General features: G+C 47.6%; 1 protein-coding gene across 5 annotated transcripts in view; it reads left to right on the top strand.

Annotated features, from left to right (window-relative positions):
* The window catches only part of NPRL3 (NPR3 like, GATOR1 complex subunit), a 90,181-nt gene that overhangs the window by 70,629 nt on the left and 2,215 nt on the right, over positions 1-17,337 (top strand). For all 5 annotated transcript variants that reach the window (XM_019507497.1, XM_019507499.1, XM_019507502.1 and 2 more), the window contains 2 exons: positions 14,622-14,728; positions 15,965-16,094. In XM_019507497.1, the coding sequence (XP_019363042.1) occupies positions 14,622-14,728; positions 15,965-16,094 (237 nt within the window). The remainder of the gene's footprint in view (positions 1-14,621; positions 14,729-15,964; positions 16,095-17,337) is intronic.

Below are 17,337 nucleotides of genomic sequence, written 5' to 3'. Positions count from 1 at the left end.
GGGGGGCAAGGGGCAGCAGGGCTGGGGGGTAGGGGCTTTGGGTGGGGAGCAAGGGACACAAGCAGGGCATCCTGCAATGTACCCCCTGCCCTTATTTTGTTTTTCTGGCATGCCAGCACTCCGGCACCTTCCAAGGCAGGCATTGTGGGTTTTTTCAGCGCTCCGACCAAAAAACGTTGCCTACCCCTGAAGTACGATATAGACACTAAATAACATACCAAAAAATGTAACAGTACACAGGGACCATACGCAAAAACACACTCACTGAGATCAGTCCATGACCCAAAGATCTTATGTTCTAAAAGACAAAACATAGTGGGTGGTTGAGACAAACAGACGAATAAGGAGGCAGTGTTTAAAAGGGTCATCTTAATAATTGAAACATTAGTAAAAATGGTTTGATTTCTTCATCTTTGAGGGTAAAAAGTCATTTTAATACATTGTATTCCTAGTAGAAAAGTTTCCTGCCTTTGAAATTAGGTCAGTGCAAACATAACAGTTTGTAAGACAAATTATAAAATGCCTGCCTGTATGCAAAGCTGATTTGCTAATGCATATGATGCTCTTCTGCTTACCTATCCTGTCATGGAATTACTTAGTACTTCATTATTCCATGTTGTATCAGACCTGTGGTGTTTGGTGATTAGTCAACAAATTCAGAAAAAGGATTAAGAAACCCTTTGGTGGTCAGATGTGGGACAGTCTAGCTCCATACAAGTCTCATGTTCACTTGTAATAGGTTTACTTAATACCTGAAGCATGAGGTTTTATGTCTTATCCAAAACTATATTTTGCTATTTTTAACTATTATAACTTGCAGTGTTTTTGTTATACATACTAATGTCTGGTGTGTCTCTGAATTTTGCTGAATTCTTGGATTGAAAAACAATACATGATAACAATTTCTACAGTTTAATCATGTTTATGTGAAAAAGTGTTTGCTTTAATCAGTTTTGTATTTTCCACCTTTAGTCATCATAGAATGTTCCCATGTTCTTGTTTTGGACTGAGAAACAGAAGTTCCTCATCTATTTTCTCTATCCTATTCATTATTTATGTTAGGGTGATAATGGCCCATCTTAGTTGTCCCTTTCTTGCATTAGTCAACAATGAATTTCATCAGTCCTTGGTGCTGTTCCCTTGAAATGCTTTAGTCTCTTTTGGGCTTGACTTAACCTATATAACATTGTTTTTAGTAAATGTTGCCTTATCATAACTCCCCCTCTTTCCAGATTGCTAATAAATATATGCAATGGTACAATCTTGAGGCAGCCACTGCTAACATCTACAGAGCCTGAAGATGGCAGGTGTGCACTTGAGTGCAGATGTAGATCAGGCCCTGCCCCTTTTCAGAAGGGGAAGTGAAGGACACGTGTAGAGACCCAGTGTTGTTTGGGCAGAGGAACTCCCACGCTCATCTCTGAGCCTGGCTAGGTTGACTACAGGCACGAAAATAGTGTTGAGCCAGTGCCAGAGCATGGACAGGATGAGCTTCTTCTAGTGTGAAGGAGTGACTCGGGAACAGGTAGACCCTCCCTGCCCCCAAATAAAGCACAGGCCCATACTTTACCAGATAGCTTGGAGTGCTGGCAGGAGCAAACCTATCTACCATCCACCATTAGGCCACAGCTCTTGATCCAGTTGACTATGAGAGAGGGGGCTGTTGAGGAGGTAGATTGTTGCGCAGGCCTCTACCTGCACCAGTTTGGGTCCTGGGTGGCAAGGAGCACATTGTTAGTGTAAATCAAGACCACATACCCATCAACAATTTTCATAGGAGACAGAGCAGTTGTGGGCAGTTATTTTGACTGGAGGTCCGCTTAATGAGTTTTGGTGAGCTGTTGAGGGCTGCAAGGGTATGTCCCATGTCAAACTGCTAAGCCCCACCTCTTGACAGGTGCCCACCCCCTGGCTACCATCTTGGAACCAAAAGTCCCTCCCCCTAGCCTGTGACCTTTGCCACTGGAAGTCCCTCCCTTTTCCCTGAAAGTACTCTGTGCCTGTCTCGCTTTGAAAATCCACTCGTGTGCCGCCTTGGCGTGGGTACCTGGCGATGGACGCAGAGAGGCTTCATGTGACCTCTGGCAGGGACCTCGGTTTCCCCAGGGAGTACCCCAGAACTCACCTGCCAAGTCTTTGAATGTAAGCTCAGTGGTGGGGTTTCCTGTTGGAGGCCCCTCAGGATCAGTCGTTCTTTCTGATGGATATTCATGGAGCTCCACCTCCCCTACACCCCTTCCATACGCCAGCCTTAGATGGGCCGCCTGTTGTCAATGTGGCTTGCCCTCTGGTCTTGATGGTCTGTTCTTGTCACTCTTTCTCAGGTACCTGGTCCTATTTTCTTCTGCCTAACAGACTTTGGGTCCTTAGGATGTTCACCTCTCCTACAGTTCTTCCCTTCACGCTCGATGCTATTGACGCCTGATTCCTGCGCACGGTCCTTGTGGCTCGTTTTGTCCTCTGGACCTCATGGCTCCAGGTTACTGCTCAAAGCAAGAACAAGGAAACGAAATGAAAAAACAACATGGTGTGATACGCCAGTAAGAGGAGACAAAAGAAAACAGGACACAACAAAATAAAAAAGAGGGCAAATAGAAAAGAGGGAGATCAGGATACACAGTCCTCCTTCTCTCCCTGTCCTGGAGCCAGTGCCTGGCTGCGTCCCCTGACGCTGCTCCCCTCTCTGTCTCCGGAGGGAGCTCCCTTTGCTCCTCTCCTGGTCAGCTTGCCTCCTGGTTTGCTCCTCTCCTGGCATGCAGCTGGAGCCTGGGGTGTGGAGCTGCCTTCTCCTCTGCTGCTTTCACTGCTAGTTCCTGGATGAGGCTTCCTCTGGCAATCCGGTGCAGCCCGTGAGGGCTTTAGGCAGCTGCTGCTGCCTGGATCATCCCTCCCTGATCGGGATCTCCCTCTACTTGCTGGCGCTGCTTGCCGCCAGCATGGAGAGCTGCCGCAGTCTCCACTGCCTCTCTCGCTCTCCCTGTCTCCCTGTTAGTGCTGGCTTTTAACTCGGCTGGCTGCTGTGCATCCATGACGTCACCTGCTGGCTTCAGCTGTATATGAGCGCAGCTAATGAACCATGCGGGCTTTTCTCCTTGGCGTTGTTCTGCTAGCATCAAGCAACCTGAGATAGGTAAGTAATTTCCAATTTCAGGGTCTCTCCTCTCGATTTGCACCGCCCCTGTGCTTGTGTCCCTGGGACATGCTGATTTTCGGATGGGGTGGTGCAGTCTTGGAACCAGAAGTCACACCCTGTCACATGATCTATGACCATGGGTGACTAGTGCCTCCCGAGTCTGGGGGGAGCCCCAGTGGAGGGGAGGGGTTCCCCCAGCGGCCGGTCTTCTAGTGTACTGGTGGCATGGTGGCAGCATAAGTGCTGGCACTTCTGCATGCGACACTTGGAACCAAAAGTCCCTCCCCCTAGCCTGTGACCTTTGCCACTGGAAGTTCCTCCCATTTTCCCTGAAAGTTTTCCTGTGGCAGTGCAGTCTTGGAACCAATTTTAGCTGGGGAACAAGTGCTCTCTGTGCCCTTGTACTAGCCAGAGCACTTGCTGTTGGAGGGGCACCAGCACCTCAGGGAGGGTACATGCCCGCCCCGTGCCCTCCCTATGCGTTGCCTATGTCTGTGACATAAGACCCACCCACCCTACACCACACCTTGCCCTGCTTGCCAAGTTGGTCCCAGAATCCTCTTCCCCCAGGCCCATCACATGCTTCCTGACATCAGAAGGTCCACCCCTTGCGTGGAAAACACTGCCTCTCCGCAGGGCCTACCCTCACAGTGCACGGCCTGCCCCTGAGGCCCCAGAAGTTCTACCCTCTAGGCCACGAGTCATAGGCACAATCTTATCAGGTAGTGAGGGGTTATGATCCCTCTGACAGCCTGCCCTATTACCCTCAACCAATTGGTAGTGGTTTCAGGGGCATTGGACCTCCCTGAGAATGGTACCAGCCCAGTCGAGTCAAGGACTGTACACACAAAATGTTTCAGAAAAAATAATTTTAACAAAGTATAGATAAAAAGCAAGTCATATACTAAAAGTCAAACGTCTACTATAAAAGATTTTAATTGTATTTTTAAAAACAATTTGAGTAGTGTATGTAGAGACGATTGAATAATAGCTCAAAATAAGTCTTACTCATGTATGCTTTATGGTACCTGAATTGTAGATGCCGTGTGGTAGACCTCTCAAACCTCTTCCAGTTAGTTGCCCCATTCCTCCCGATTCATCCCTGGCAGTGGTCTCGCCTGCCACAACTTGACGTAATAAGCTGACTAGGGACCATCTCATTGGAGGAACAGGCTCTTGGTTACTTGGCCCTTGTCTGGATGGGGTCCCCTCCACCCCTGTCTACTTTTGTTCTAGCTGCACCTGTTTATTAGCTCTGAGCCCACTACTCATGACTACAGGCTTCAGGTGCAGCGTAGCATGGCACTGGCTCGTAACTGCCAAACCAGGTTGCGCTGACACTTCCCTCTCTTAACTGGCCTTTCTCAAACAAAAATGCGCTGCTATGGGTTTACTTCACCCGGGGCAGCTTGCTTCAAGTCTCAACCAAAAATGGAAACCAAAAAGCCTTGGAAATGACATGTTTCCTTAGGGTAATGCTGCCGGTCTCTTCAGCCTGAGCATCTCTCTTGAGTCGCTTCTTCAAGTCAGTCGCCATCTCCACAGGGAGCTCCTTCCCTTTTGGATTCCTGCCTTCCTCTGCCTCTGTGTCTGGAGTCGGAGCCTCGCATATTGGAAGAGGTATTACTGCAAGAAAACCCTCAACATCTCAACCTCTCTAGTAATGGGGAAGTGTGTTTCTGTTACAATATTAAAAAATAGGTTAAGGAAAACAAAGGAACTCACTCAATGGGAATAATGAAGCCTCTAATGTGTGTTAACCAGAAAATCATTCAGGCATCATCTCTTGCTGCAATGCAGAGCACTGCTGCAAGGTGGTCATTGCTCATCAAAAATGTAAGATTTGATTTGTTGACTTTCATTATAGAAAATGTCTTCTCACATATGTATATTGACCCAAACACTGCAAGCATCTTCTGGGCATTAGCCTTAATCTTGGAAACTTATGTTCATTGAGAGAGGCATAAAGGCTAGGGAAGCGGCACTGATTTGAATTGCTCTACAAACAGTGCATCATACTGCAGGTCAATAAGCTCAAGTTGGAGGTCACATGGAGCTCTGTCAAAACCAAGTGGGAAAAGTGAGGAGACCACAGACTGGTTTTTTCTATCATTGAAAAATCCTTGAATTGGTGAGAAAATTCAGCATGCAAGTCCACTGGTAACAGTGTGTATTTTTCAAGGTTTTGATCATAAACAGTACTCTCCCATAATGTAGGAAAATGGCTAAAATCCTTGTTTCTTCTCTGATGGGATAAAAGGAGTAACTTTATTATAAATGACGTGATACTGGAATGCAACTCATGAGCAAAAAGCCTCTTCCCTAGCAGTTGTGAATTCAGATCATTTATGTAGACCACTATATCAACAGTGAATGCATAACCAATTCACATCATTCAGCTGTGGGAAATTCAAATCTTTCCCTTTTATCTTCAAAAACAAATCATTCTTGGTTCTCAGTTTCCACACTCTTTTCAAAAAATTACCCAAACTAAGCCATATTGGGTTGGTATGATACAGAACGTCTGTGTGCTCAGATTCAGATTTTTCAAGCAGAATTACAAATTGTCTGTGGTTTATAATCTTCTTGCTTGAATGTAGTTGACCACTTTTGTAACTGTGTCCATGACAGGCTTAGTTTTAGAACACTTTTACAGAGGACCTCTTAATGAATAACATAGTGTAGAAAAATAATTTTCTGTTGTGGAGTTGTTTCTTTAGCTTGGCCTTGAATTCTTTTCAGCAATCCAACATGTTTGCCTGTCAGGTTTCAGCTTCCATCGGTGGTCACACTCCCCACTTTTTTCCACTCCACTTCTAATTTTGATACGCCTTGATGTACTGTCTTCAGTAAATCTTTTTCAGTTTTTGTATCTTTCATTGACTGCACTGATGCCAATTCTTCTGTAAGGTCAAAATTTTCAGTGATTCCTTGAATGAAAATCAGGAACTGGGTTGTGTCTTTGACATCACAACTCTCGTCAAGTGCCAGTGCAAAATATGAGAGATCATTTACCTTACTTTGCAACTGCTGGTTCAGATTCTTAGAGATATCCTCAACATGTCTCACAATAGTTTGCTTTGACAAGCAAATGTTCTCAAACTACTTTTTCTTGTCTGGGTGCAAAATTGCAGCAGACTTAACCATACATTCCTTTACAAATTCTCTTTCACAGAATGGTTTGCTCTTCTTGGTGATTTTGTGGGCAAACACATAACTCATTCTCATAATTCCATCCTGTGCCACCAGTACTTCTGTGAAAAAACTTTGCTCTTTCTGCATTCCAGCAACCATCTCCTTGGCTTTGTTTCTTTTTCTTTGGCAGACAATTTCTTGTATTTCGATGCATGCTTGTTTTCAAAATTCCAGTTTAAATTGTATTCTTTGAACACTGCCACACTTTCTCTTTGCAAATTAAGCACATGGCTTTTCCACCCACGCTGGTTAAAAAAAAGAAAAATTTAGAAGTCCACTCTTTGAATATTTGGCATTCAGTGTCTACCTTCCTCATCTTTGACATGCTTATTTCTAAATTTATATTTTTTTGTGCAGTGGTGATATTAGGGATGAAAATATAACTTAAAATTATCCATTTAAACTTCTAATTATGTCATTTAACTATAGAGGTGCACTGATACCTTCATCTGACATCACATCAGCACTGATTATAAAAAATTTTGAGTGTATCAAAAATTGGCCTGATGTGGCCGATAATGTGGCAATTATGTATGCCCCCTCTGCCCCACGCCCCCGGACAAGCCGTGATTCCACTCTGTGCCCAGCCCACCCCAGCTGGGCAGTGCCTGCCCCAGTCCCAGCTCCAGCTCCACTCCTCCCTCACTGCAGGGTGCAGGGGCTCAGGCAGGCACTGCCTACATGGGGTGTGGTTCTGTGCCTCCACATGGAGCTCAGGGCACTGCAATGGGGAGGTGCACGTAGAGGCACAGAGCTGGCCTGGCCCAATGGTGTTCAGCTTCTGGCCAGAGTCCAGGAGCCACATGTAGTGGCACTTACCAGGGCTTGGCTGGCCAGAGTCCCAGGATCCGCACATGCGGCACAGAGTGGGGCAATCTCACATGTTTCCCTCCCTCCCCTGCCTTCCCCCAACTTTCTCCCAACAGGAATCCCTGGGAACCTTCTTACCTGAATTCCACTCTCGTGTGGAGGGAGGGCTGGGGAACACTCACAGGCTCACCAGGCAGAAGCCTCTGCTAGGCAGAAGCTTCTGGTCTCCAGGGTCCCCTACCTTGGGGCTGGGGGCAGGGTGGGGCAGGTTGCTTTGCAACCAGAGCCCGAGCTGCTGCTGCAGCCAGTGCCTCTCATGGCTTTCAGATCGGCAGTCATTGGCTGGTAATGATTTAATAGATTTCATAGACATTAGGGCTGGAAGGGACCCTGGATGATCATCGAGTCTAGCCCCCTGTCCCAGGGCAGGAAGTCAGCTAGGGCCAAAGGATCCCAGCAAGATAAGTGTCCAAACATTTCTTAAAAGAGTCCAGAGTAGGTGCTTGCACCACATCTGGAGGGAGTCTATTGCAGGTCTTGGGGGCTCAGACAGTAAAGAAGCTTTTCATTATGTCCAGGCTAAAACAGTCTTGGAGGAGTCTGTGACCATTGGACCTTGAATTCCCTTGGGCACTCTGGTGACCAGGCGTTCCCCCAGATCCTGATGCACACCCCTTCTATACTTATAGGTTGCTACCAGGTCACCTCTGAGCCTGCGCTTTTCCAGGCTGAAGAGTCCCATGGCTCTTAGCCTCTCTCCATAAGCTCTTCTCCCTTGTCCAGGTGATATGTCACCTGGTCATAGAAGGAAATGGGATTAGTCAGGCAAGACCTACCCAGAACAAACCTGTGGTGGCTGTCCCTTAGGATGTTGCCATCAGCCAGTTTGTCAAGAATGGTCTGTTTGATAATTTTTCCAAAAGTTTTCCAGGGATTGAGATCAAGCTGATTAGCCTGTAGTTCCCCAGATCTACTTTCCTCCCTTTCTTGAAGATAGGCACCACATTGGCCTTCTTCCAGTCTTCAGGTAATTCACCTGAGCGCCATGAGTTCTCAAATACACTTGCCAGTGGCTGAGCTATGATGCCTGCCAGCTCCTTAAGTACTCTGGGGTGCAAAATGTCAGGAGCAGCTGATTTGAAAGTGTCCAGCCTCTCAAGGTGTTCCTTTACAAGGTCTACACCAATGTTGGGTATAAATTCACCCTGACCCTGGCTGGCCCACATCATGTTAGGCAGGGTGGTCCCTTTGGGTCGGTGAGAAACCGACACAAAGTACCCATTAAGTAGATTGACTTTTTCCTGGATGTTGGTTGTCAGTTGTCCCATTTGGCTTAGCAGGGATCCGTTGTTACCCTTGCTTTTCTTCTGATTCCCCACATATATGAAAAAGGACTTTTTCTTGTCCTTGATATGTGTAGCCATTTAGAGTTCAGTTGCAGCCTTGGCTTTCCAGGTTTGCTTCCTACAGTTATGGACCAGTGCAGAATAGTCCTCCTTAGTGGTGATTCTTGTCTTCCATCCTTTATAAGCCTCTCTTTTTAGATGTAGGAGGTCCATAAGTTCCTTGCTGAGCCAAGGGGGTTGCTGTACCCTTTTGCTACCTTTCCTTCGAGATGGGATCAACATCCCTTGTGCTTTCAGGATCGCTCCCTTAAGGAGCAGTCACTCATCTTGAACTCCCCTCCCTGTTGAGTCATGGCCCCTTAGGGCCTTGACAACAAACCTCCTGAGCTTATCAAAGAAAGCTTTCCTAAAGTTGAGGACTTATGCATTGCTGACTGACTTGCCAGCTTTGTGATGGATAGTAAAAGTGATCCGCTTATGGTCACTGACTACCAGCTTTTATTCGATCATTAAGTTGCTGACTAGATCATCCCCTTTGGCCAGTACCAGGTCCAGCAGTGCTTTACCTCTTGTTAGTGTATAGACTTCTTGAGTCAGGTGGAGCTTGTCCACACACATGAGAAAGTTTTGTGACCTTTCAGATTTGGCCTAGTGCTCTTCACATGAGATGTCCAGGTTGTTGAAGGCTCCCATGACAATCATGCACTGAGAGCATGCATACTCAGCCAGTTCCCTGGAGAATTCCTAGTCAAGCTCTCATTCCTAATTAGAAGGTCTGTAGTTGACTCCTACCATTGTGTCCGCTGTGCCATGTTCCCCATGTATTTTAACTTGGAGGGTCACCAGTCATCTTCCATGAGTGCCAATGTCAGCTTTCACAGACGTGTAGCTTTCCTTGACATAGAGAGCTACACTCTCACCCTTTTTCCTATACAGGGTATAGCTGTCTATACCTGTGGCCTAGTCATAGGTGGACTCCCATGAGGTCTCCATTATCTCTATGAGTTCATAGTCATTCCTGTTTAGCAGGAGGACCTTCTGTTTGTTCCCCAAGTTTCTGGCATTGGTGTACAGACATGTAAGTGTCCCATTAAAAGCTTAGGCTTCTTTGCACTCCCAGGAGGACACTGTTCCAGGGCTGGGGTAGGAGTGGATTCCCTTGAATGCCCTAACCTGCAGGTTTTGCAGTAGTTGCCTGGTGGGCTTGCTTTGGTGGTTGTCCACCCATTCCCCGGTAGGCTTAGTTTAAAGCCCGATTGAGCAGGTCAGCCATTCTGGGTGAAAAGAGCTTCCTCTGCAGTGAAGTGAGGTGGAGGCCGTCTCTTCCCAACAGACCACTGCCTGTCTTACCAAAGAGTGGACTGTGATCGTGGAAGCCAAAGCTTTAATGATGACACCAGCACTGCAGTCTTTGGTTGACTACCTCATTTCATCTCTCCCTCCTCAGCCCATGACCCATAACTAGGAAGATCGAGGAAAAGACCACCTGCACTCTCAACCCCCTAAGCCCCACTCTCAAAGCCCTGTAGTCACTTAAGACCTGGCTGGGATTGCTCCGAGCAGTGTCATTCGTGCCCACATGGATAGGGAGCATAGGGTAGTGGTCAGAGGGCTGGATAAGTTCTGGGATCCTCTCCAGTATGTCCTGGATACAGGCTTCCGGGCTAAGGGGTTGGGGTGGCAGATTGCTCCCTCAGGAGGGAGTCTTCCACAACGAGCACTCTGCGTTTCATCTTAGGGAGAGTAGGGATTGTAGTTGTTAGTTTTCCTCCCTTGCCTGCAGGAGCTGGCAGCTCTGCAGGGTCTACCGGGGCTGCAAGAGGTTCATACCTGTTGCAGAGCTCCAGAGGGGAGCAGCAGGCCTTGGGGCCTTTGACTACATTGGTCCAAGCCACTGGCTGGACAGGGTGGGAGATCCTCAAGTCCTCCCTTGTCTTGGAAGGTGACTGTCCCAGGGGGGTGGAAACAGGGGCATGAGAGACCCCTCCCGCGACAGGACCTGGGATGGAGACAGCCTGTCCCTGCAAGACAAGCCCTGAAGCCAGGGTGAACTTACCTGTTTTAGGCCGGGAAGAGATGGACGAGCTGCTCGGGCGCAGAGCACCCGTGCAGTTTGTGAGCCACGTTTATTTCCAGTTAAAAGCAGCGTGAGTGGATGACGTCATGTCAGGACACGGCCCGGCCGAAATAAAAGCCGGTGGCAAGAAGACCATGGTGGAAGCAATGCAGGGAGCAGTTGGCAAAAGTGCATCCCACCCTGGGCACAGGCGGCGCCGGCGACCATCAAGGGACCCTGGGATGGACCCATTGGAGGGGTCTGCAGTGAGGGGAAGGAGTGAGGATGGTGCTGAGGGACTGAAGGAGCCACAGATGCCAGGCCAGTGAGTGGGGACAGGCCAAGGCCCTACTCCTTTGTCCTTTCTGTTAATTTCTTCCTTTTCTTTTACTTTTGGGGATTGCCCAGAGGGACCCCGAGATGAGGGTCAGAGCTACGGGCAGCGCTCTGGGGTTAGGAACGGCCAGGATAGCATGGCAGACAGCCAAGCTATAGTGAAAGACCCTGCAGTAGAGCAGGGATGGCTTAACGTCCCCAAAACACATAGGGCTGGGAGAGGTCATCTGTAGTCCAGCTGACGAGACGAGAACGGGAGTTGACATCAGAAGGCGAGCCATCTGACCATCAAGTGGCTGTCCTAGAGGCTGGGGTGTAGGGGAGGTGGAGCCTCATGAATACCCACTAGGAAGTGTGACTGATCCAAGAGGGACCACAGGAAGGGACCCCACCACTGAAAGAAAGATGTATGTTGTGGCAGGCGAGTTTCTAGGCTTCCCTCAGGGAGATTATGGGCCCTCTCTGAGACCACTGGAACAAATGCAGCGGCTAAGCCCAGGAGCAGGCTCCAAAGTGGCATGAGAGCACCTTCTCGAGACCAGGCGGGCACAGTGACCTTGGTTTACCTTCAGCCTCGATGGGATGAAGGTCCTGGCAGTAGGAGTTGATCCCTGATGGTACGCAGTCCCTGAGCTGCGGTCTGGAGCTCCACTATCTGACACCTCAGAGACTCCAAAGTGTAGCAAACCTCACAAGGGGAGGTGGCCATACTCCCAGTCTCATGTGCCTGGAATTGTGCCAGGCAGCCCCCACAGCCGAGAGCTAGAGGCTCTGTCTGTGTGGAGCCTGGAACCATAGGTTTGGCCTGGGTGGAGACCTCAGAAGTACCAGAGGGGGAGGTCTCATACTCCGAGGGGATCCTTGGGGTGTGGTGTGTACCCATCTGCATTGCACCGGTGGTAGTTCGGCTACTGCTGTGACAAGCTTCCTTTGGGGCTCACTGGCAGAGCCTTGTGCCCTCCTGCGTGAACTCCTGCATTAACTCGTGCATCGAGCCTACAAGCATGCCTCTTTGTGAAGCTTCGGTCACATGGCTCCCTGGGAGGCTGGGTCAAGCAGGAGCTGGGCGGGGGGAGGGGAGTGTGACCCCTCTCGGCTCCTCTCAACTGCCTCCCCGCAGCTGGGCTAAGTCCCACCCACCACGGGTGCCTGCTTACCTTCAGGTAGTCTGGGTGTCCTACTGGGGAGTTCCAGGGCTCATGGAGCTGCAATGGGCTTCCACTCGCGTGTCTCTCACTGGAGCCAGGGGCCAAGTGCAGGTTTTGCCATTGGTGGGCCCTTTTAAAACTGCATATCTGCAGAAGGGTCTGCCGGCACCATGCCGCTCTTGGGGGGGCTGAGGGGTCCCTCCCCCACTGAAGAAGGGGACAGGTGAGTTACCCCCCTTCCCTGACTCGCATGCCAGGCGGCTCCGGTCGTGTGGCTCCCTGGTGGGCTGGGCCAAGGTGTGTGTGTGTGTTTGGGGGAGGCGTGACCCTCCTTGGCTCTTCTCAGCTGCCCCCCTGCAGTTGGGCTAAGTCCCACCTACCACAGGCCCCTGCTTACCTACGGGTAGGTTGGGGCTTGTCAGAGGTCCTGAGGGTTGTGTTGAGGGGTCCTGGGGCTCATGGGGGCACAACGGGCTTCTGCCCATGTGTGTCTCACCAGAGCTGGGGGCCAAGTGCGGCTTCTCCCATTGACAGGCCCTTTATAAACTGCGCACATGTGCAGATGGGCTTGGGCAGGAACTGTGGTCCACCCTGTCAAATGCTTTCTCCTGTTTGAAGGTTAGGAGGGAGAATGACATATCCTCCCTGCAGGTGAGGTTGTGGAACTCCCAGATGAGATATAATTTATTGAAAATGGTGTGCTCTAGAACTGTGTATGTTTGGTCAGTGGATCATGTCTTTCAGCATGGGCTTCAGCATCAACGAGGTGACTTTAGCTATGACCTTGTAGTCTGTGCAGAGGAGCAAGACTGGGCATCAGTTCATCAAGTTCCTGGGCTCCCTTCTTTTGGGCAGCAGGGTCAGCATGACCTTTCTGCCCTACAGGTGGAACTCCCCTTTCCCTTTGTACTCAACCTGGACCATGGTGAGGTCTGAGCTGAGGACATTCTAGAAAACACAGTAAAATTCTGCTGTCATCCTGTCGATGTCTGGAGCTTTGTTGGTGGATGGGCTTCTGCAACTTGGCAAGAATAAGATGATCCTTCATCTGGTTCTGGTTGCCCGTGCTGACTTGTGGCAGGACCTTATGGGTTTTGGCATTGATCAGATCAGGTGAGAAGAGAACTTCATAGAAGTTCCCTTCATAGAAGGGACCCTTTCTCATAGGTTGCTGGGATCAGTGAGGAGGGTGCCATCCTCTGCCAGGAAGCAAGTGATGTACTTGGCACCTCTCTTCTCTAGGACATAAAATAAATGAGTCAATCTGACTCTTAGAGGAGCTGCATCCGCAACCAGACAAACCACAGGCACAGTGATTGTCTAGAGCTCAGAGCTCTCTTTTCCACCTCTTTTGACACTCTCTGGAAGTGGATGGCTTTTCTGGGTTAGTGGCAAGGTGCCTCTCCATCTCCAGGAAATCCCTCTGGAGTTGCAAGGTCCTTCAAGTTTGTGGGGGGGAAGCAGTGGGGGAGGGAGGTAGGGAGGAGGAGCTGTGGGCTGGGATTGGGGTTGTAGGAGTGCTGGTATTGATGGCACCTCTTCCTGCAGAGGTGGTTCACTGTTCCTCCTGCTGGCTCATAGGGCACTCCTGGTGGAGATGCCCCAGTGCCTGGCATTGGAAGCAACTGTTTTTCTCATTGAGTAATGCATTTTCTACAGGGTTCTTTGGTGGTTGCAGTATAAAAGAAACTAATCCTCTAGTTATGCAGTCCAAAGAAATTTCTTTGAGGAAACATAACATTTACAGAGGTCTCCTCTACATGTTATCTATATTATGCAATTACCTGGTTAATTGCACAGTATATTTAGATTGACTACATGTGCAAATTAACTATGATGCCTTAAAAAGGTCAACCCAGCTATAAAGTTATTGCTCGAAAATGTGTATTAACTTGTTTTTTATCTAGCTTTCATTTGTATGTGTAGGCAGTCCCTCTACTTGTGTAGGCAGGTAGATAACAGCTGTTGATGCCTCCTAGCCGCTGTGATGCACAATACACCTTTCCAGGGCTGGGAGATCACAGTGGCCGAGAGATCACGGCAGTCCCTTGTGGCTGCCGGAGCTGAGAGTCCCGTAGCTTATGGGACTCTCAGCCCTGGCTGCATGTGGGGTGCAGCGAGGGCCAAGAGTCCTACAGCTGCGGGGACTTCTGGCCCTAGCTGCATGAGGGCAGTTGTGGATGCTGGGTCCTGGCAGTGCCCCATAGCCTCTCAGCTGCAGGGGTGCATGGGGCACCCCCATGACTTGGAGCCTTACCAGCAGAGGAGACTCCCAGTCATGCAAGCCTGCTTCTTGCCAGGGCAGGGACAGCCCAGGATCAGGCTCCTCGTGCACTGGCATGGTGGGACCTAATACACAATCCCAAATCAGCATATGTGGCATAGCAGGAGGTGTGATTGTGTGGATCGCGCATTAGATCCTATTGTGCCTTTACCTGCATGTGTACAGGGGGCCTTAGAAATGTGAAGCCAATTTATGGAAATTAATCAATTACATTAAGTGATGGTGCGGTACTGGCTTTCTTTTGTTCAGCCAGACTCTTGCTGAGAGTTAGATAATTTTTGCTTGCTCTTCTACTTCTGGACTTTTCTTGCAGGTTTTCCAGCTTGCTGCACATCTTGTTTACTGGGGAAAAGCAATTATCATCTATCCACTGTGTGAAAACAATGTCTATATGCTGTCCCCCAATGCCAGTGTTTGTCTGTAAGTAGAGACTACGACTTCCTATGCTGAGCTTGCTTTATAAAATGAAAATATGATCTCCATTTGTGAATTTGTTGAGATTGTATAGTATGCAGATTGCACCTGTTGCCTAAATGCCAGCAGCTCTGAAGAGCTGCTCAGGATATAGAGAAAGAGTAGAGGCGTTGATCAGCCTGTTCTTGGTTTACATTTGCATACTTATAAAATCCCCCCATGGATAACCAGTTTTAAGAACTCAGAACAGTGTAGTTACCTTTAAATTGTTTTATAGGCAGGCACATTTTTTAAATGTAGTGTACTTGGTTGGTTAATGAGTGTCTGTCCAAGAAAGAACTGCGTGAAATCAAAACAGTATTGGAACAGTGAAAAAAAGCCAGCAGACATGTTGCTAAGTTCTGTATGGTAGTGGCTACCTGATTTTGATAGGCTCCCTGGGGGAGACTCGAAGTGAGGTTTTGGGCCTGGCACAGTGATTTGGGTGGCTCTGCATAGTAGCACCCCCTACTATACCACATCTCTCATTTCAGAGCCCAAGCTAAAAACCTTAACTCATATGTGGTAATATTAACTCAGGTATAGCAATGATTGACAGTGAGGCACTGTCAAAGCACTTAAGGCTAGATGGGCATTTAACTATAATGATTGCATGACTAATGACACAATAGCTTTCATGTGTTGTGTTATATGTGAAGATGTGCCACTCCTTTTCTAAATCCTAGAGCTGCCCACATATGAGATGCTTTGGTCTTCTGTATGTAGAGATTGTGAAATGAAATATTGCTTTGTTTTTTGTTTAAATCTGTAAATATAGATCATAGGAAAATAAAGTGGTGGTCAAAACTCCTTTGATTAAAATAAAAAGAAGTTTTCTGTGGCAGAACAAAATACCAACATTAATGTGTTTATTTTTCCTATTATTTCGTCAGAATACTAGATGCCATAAACCAGGGGTTGTCAACCAGGGGTACACGTACCACCCCGTGCTGACGTCGCTTTGTGTCCAGCCTTGTGTTGCCCCCCTTTCCCCCGTGTCCAGCTGCTGAGGGTACACTTATTAAAAAAGGTTGACAACCCCTGCTATAAACTATAATGGAGTGCTTTACTGTTTACAAGGAACATAAATATTTTTAATGTTGAAATTAGCGCTTCTTCTGTAATGAGTCAGTTCTTGCAAATTTATGCCAATTTTATTTATCAGCAGCACATAAACTATTTTTTCTCATGCATCTTTTCCAGATATTCTCCTTTAGCAGATAGATTTTCCTGTCAGTTTCCTGGCCATGACTTGCCATCTGTGCTTTCCAAGTTCTCACTCCCAGTTTCATTATCAGAATTCAAGAATCCACTGGCTCCACCCATTCAGGAGGTAAGTTAGAGGAGGGCATGTGATAGCTGTGTTGGGACACCTCACGATTGCCAGCTACAGGGAGCAGCAATAGAGGTTACCTTTAGAATATCCTGTCAGGAACTTCAGAATTGTTATATAGCTACTGTGCAAAAAAAATCTGTTTCCTATGTAGAAGTTGTCTTCGTCCCTACTTATCTATGATACATACATGGAATTTAGCTTTCTGAAAAACAAAAAGATTGAGATCTATTATTACATATTCCAGCTGATTTAGATTTTCAGTCTGGAATTAAAAGCAGACTGTTTGCTTAGCCTTCTATATGATCCTGAACGAATTTACTAATGTTAAACATACGTTTCTTTTGACTCTGTGCTGAGTATAGTATAATGTTTTCATGCCCAAAAATTTCAGATTTAGTTTTACTGCTTGCATGAGCAATAACAATTGAGGTTTGAGCAATATTCTGAGGATTATTAAAAGGCTGGGAGCACCCAGACAGCAAAATCTATGGCAGTAATCAAGGCTAAGTAGTTGTTATTGCTGTAAATTGTACATGTAGAAAAACATCATTAAATGTTTTTTTGTCTGTCCATTAATCCCCCCATCTCCATGAACATGCTGTATGTTTGACATTTGGTGACTGTCCATATTTCTAAAGAATAATCCAGTAGTGTAGCCAGTCATATTACAAAAGGAGAGTTTGTTACAATTATAAGTTTATGTGAGGTGGTGCTCAAGGTGTACTAGCACTAAGTCTAGTCAGTTCTCTTGTCTGAATTAATGGAAAACCCCACCTACTTGAGAGAGAGGCAGAAAGGAATTGTACTTATGACATTTCTTACCAATTATAGTTGTTGACCCGTCTGCATCCTAAAAAATTATTAGCTTTTTCAGTTTTATTCTTGCTACTGTAACTTCAGAAGCTATTGTTATTCTTAGTGTTACTTTTTGTTTGCATGTCTCAGTCCTATCTCAGTTTTGCAAGATGTAGAGCACATTTCATAGATTCATAGATTCATAGATTAAGGGTCGGAAGGGACCTAGTAGATCTTCTAGCCCGACCCCCCGCCAGGGTGGGAGAACAACAAAAAAACCCCAAAAAGAGAAACGGGACTCAAATGAGTCCAGCCAGGTAGGCATCCAGCCTCTTCTTAAAGACCCCCAGGGTAGGGGCCAGCACCACTTCCCTTGGAAGTTGGTTCCAGCTCCTAGCCGCCCTAACTGTGAAGTAGTTCTTGCGGATGTCCAATCTATACCTCC

The sequence above is a fragment of the Gavialis gangeticus genome, unplaced genomic scaffold, assembly GCF_001723915.1.
Source record: "Gavialis gangeticus isolate Ggan-Ray unplaced genomic scaffold, GavGan_comp1, whole genome shotgun sequence".
Classification (NCBI taxonomy): Eukaryota; Metazoa; Chordata; order Crocodylia; family Gavialidae; genus Gavialis; species Gavialis gangeticus.
The sequence above is the reverse complement of the archived record's forward strand: the minus strand, read 5'-3'. Positions and strand labels throughout refer to the sequence as shown.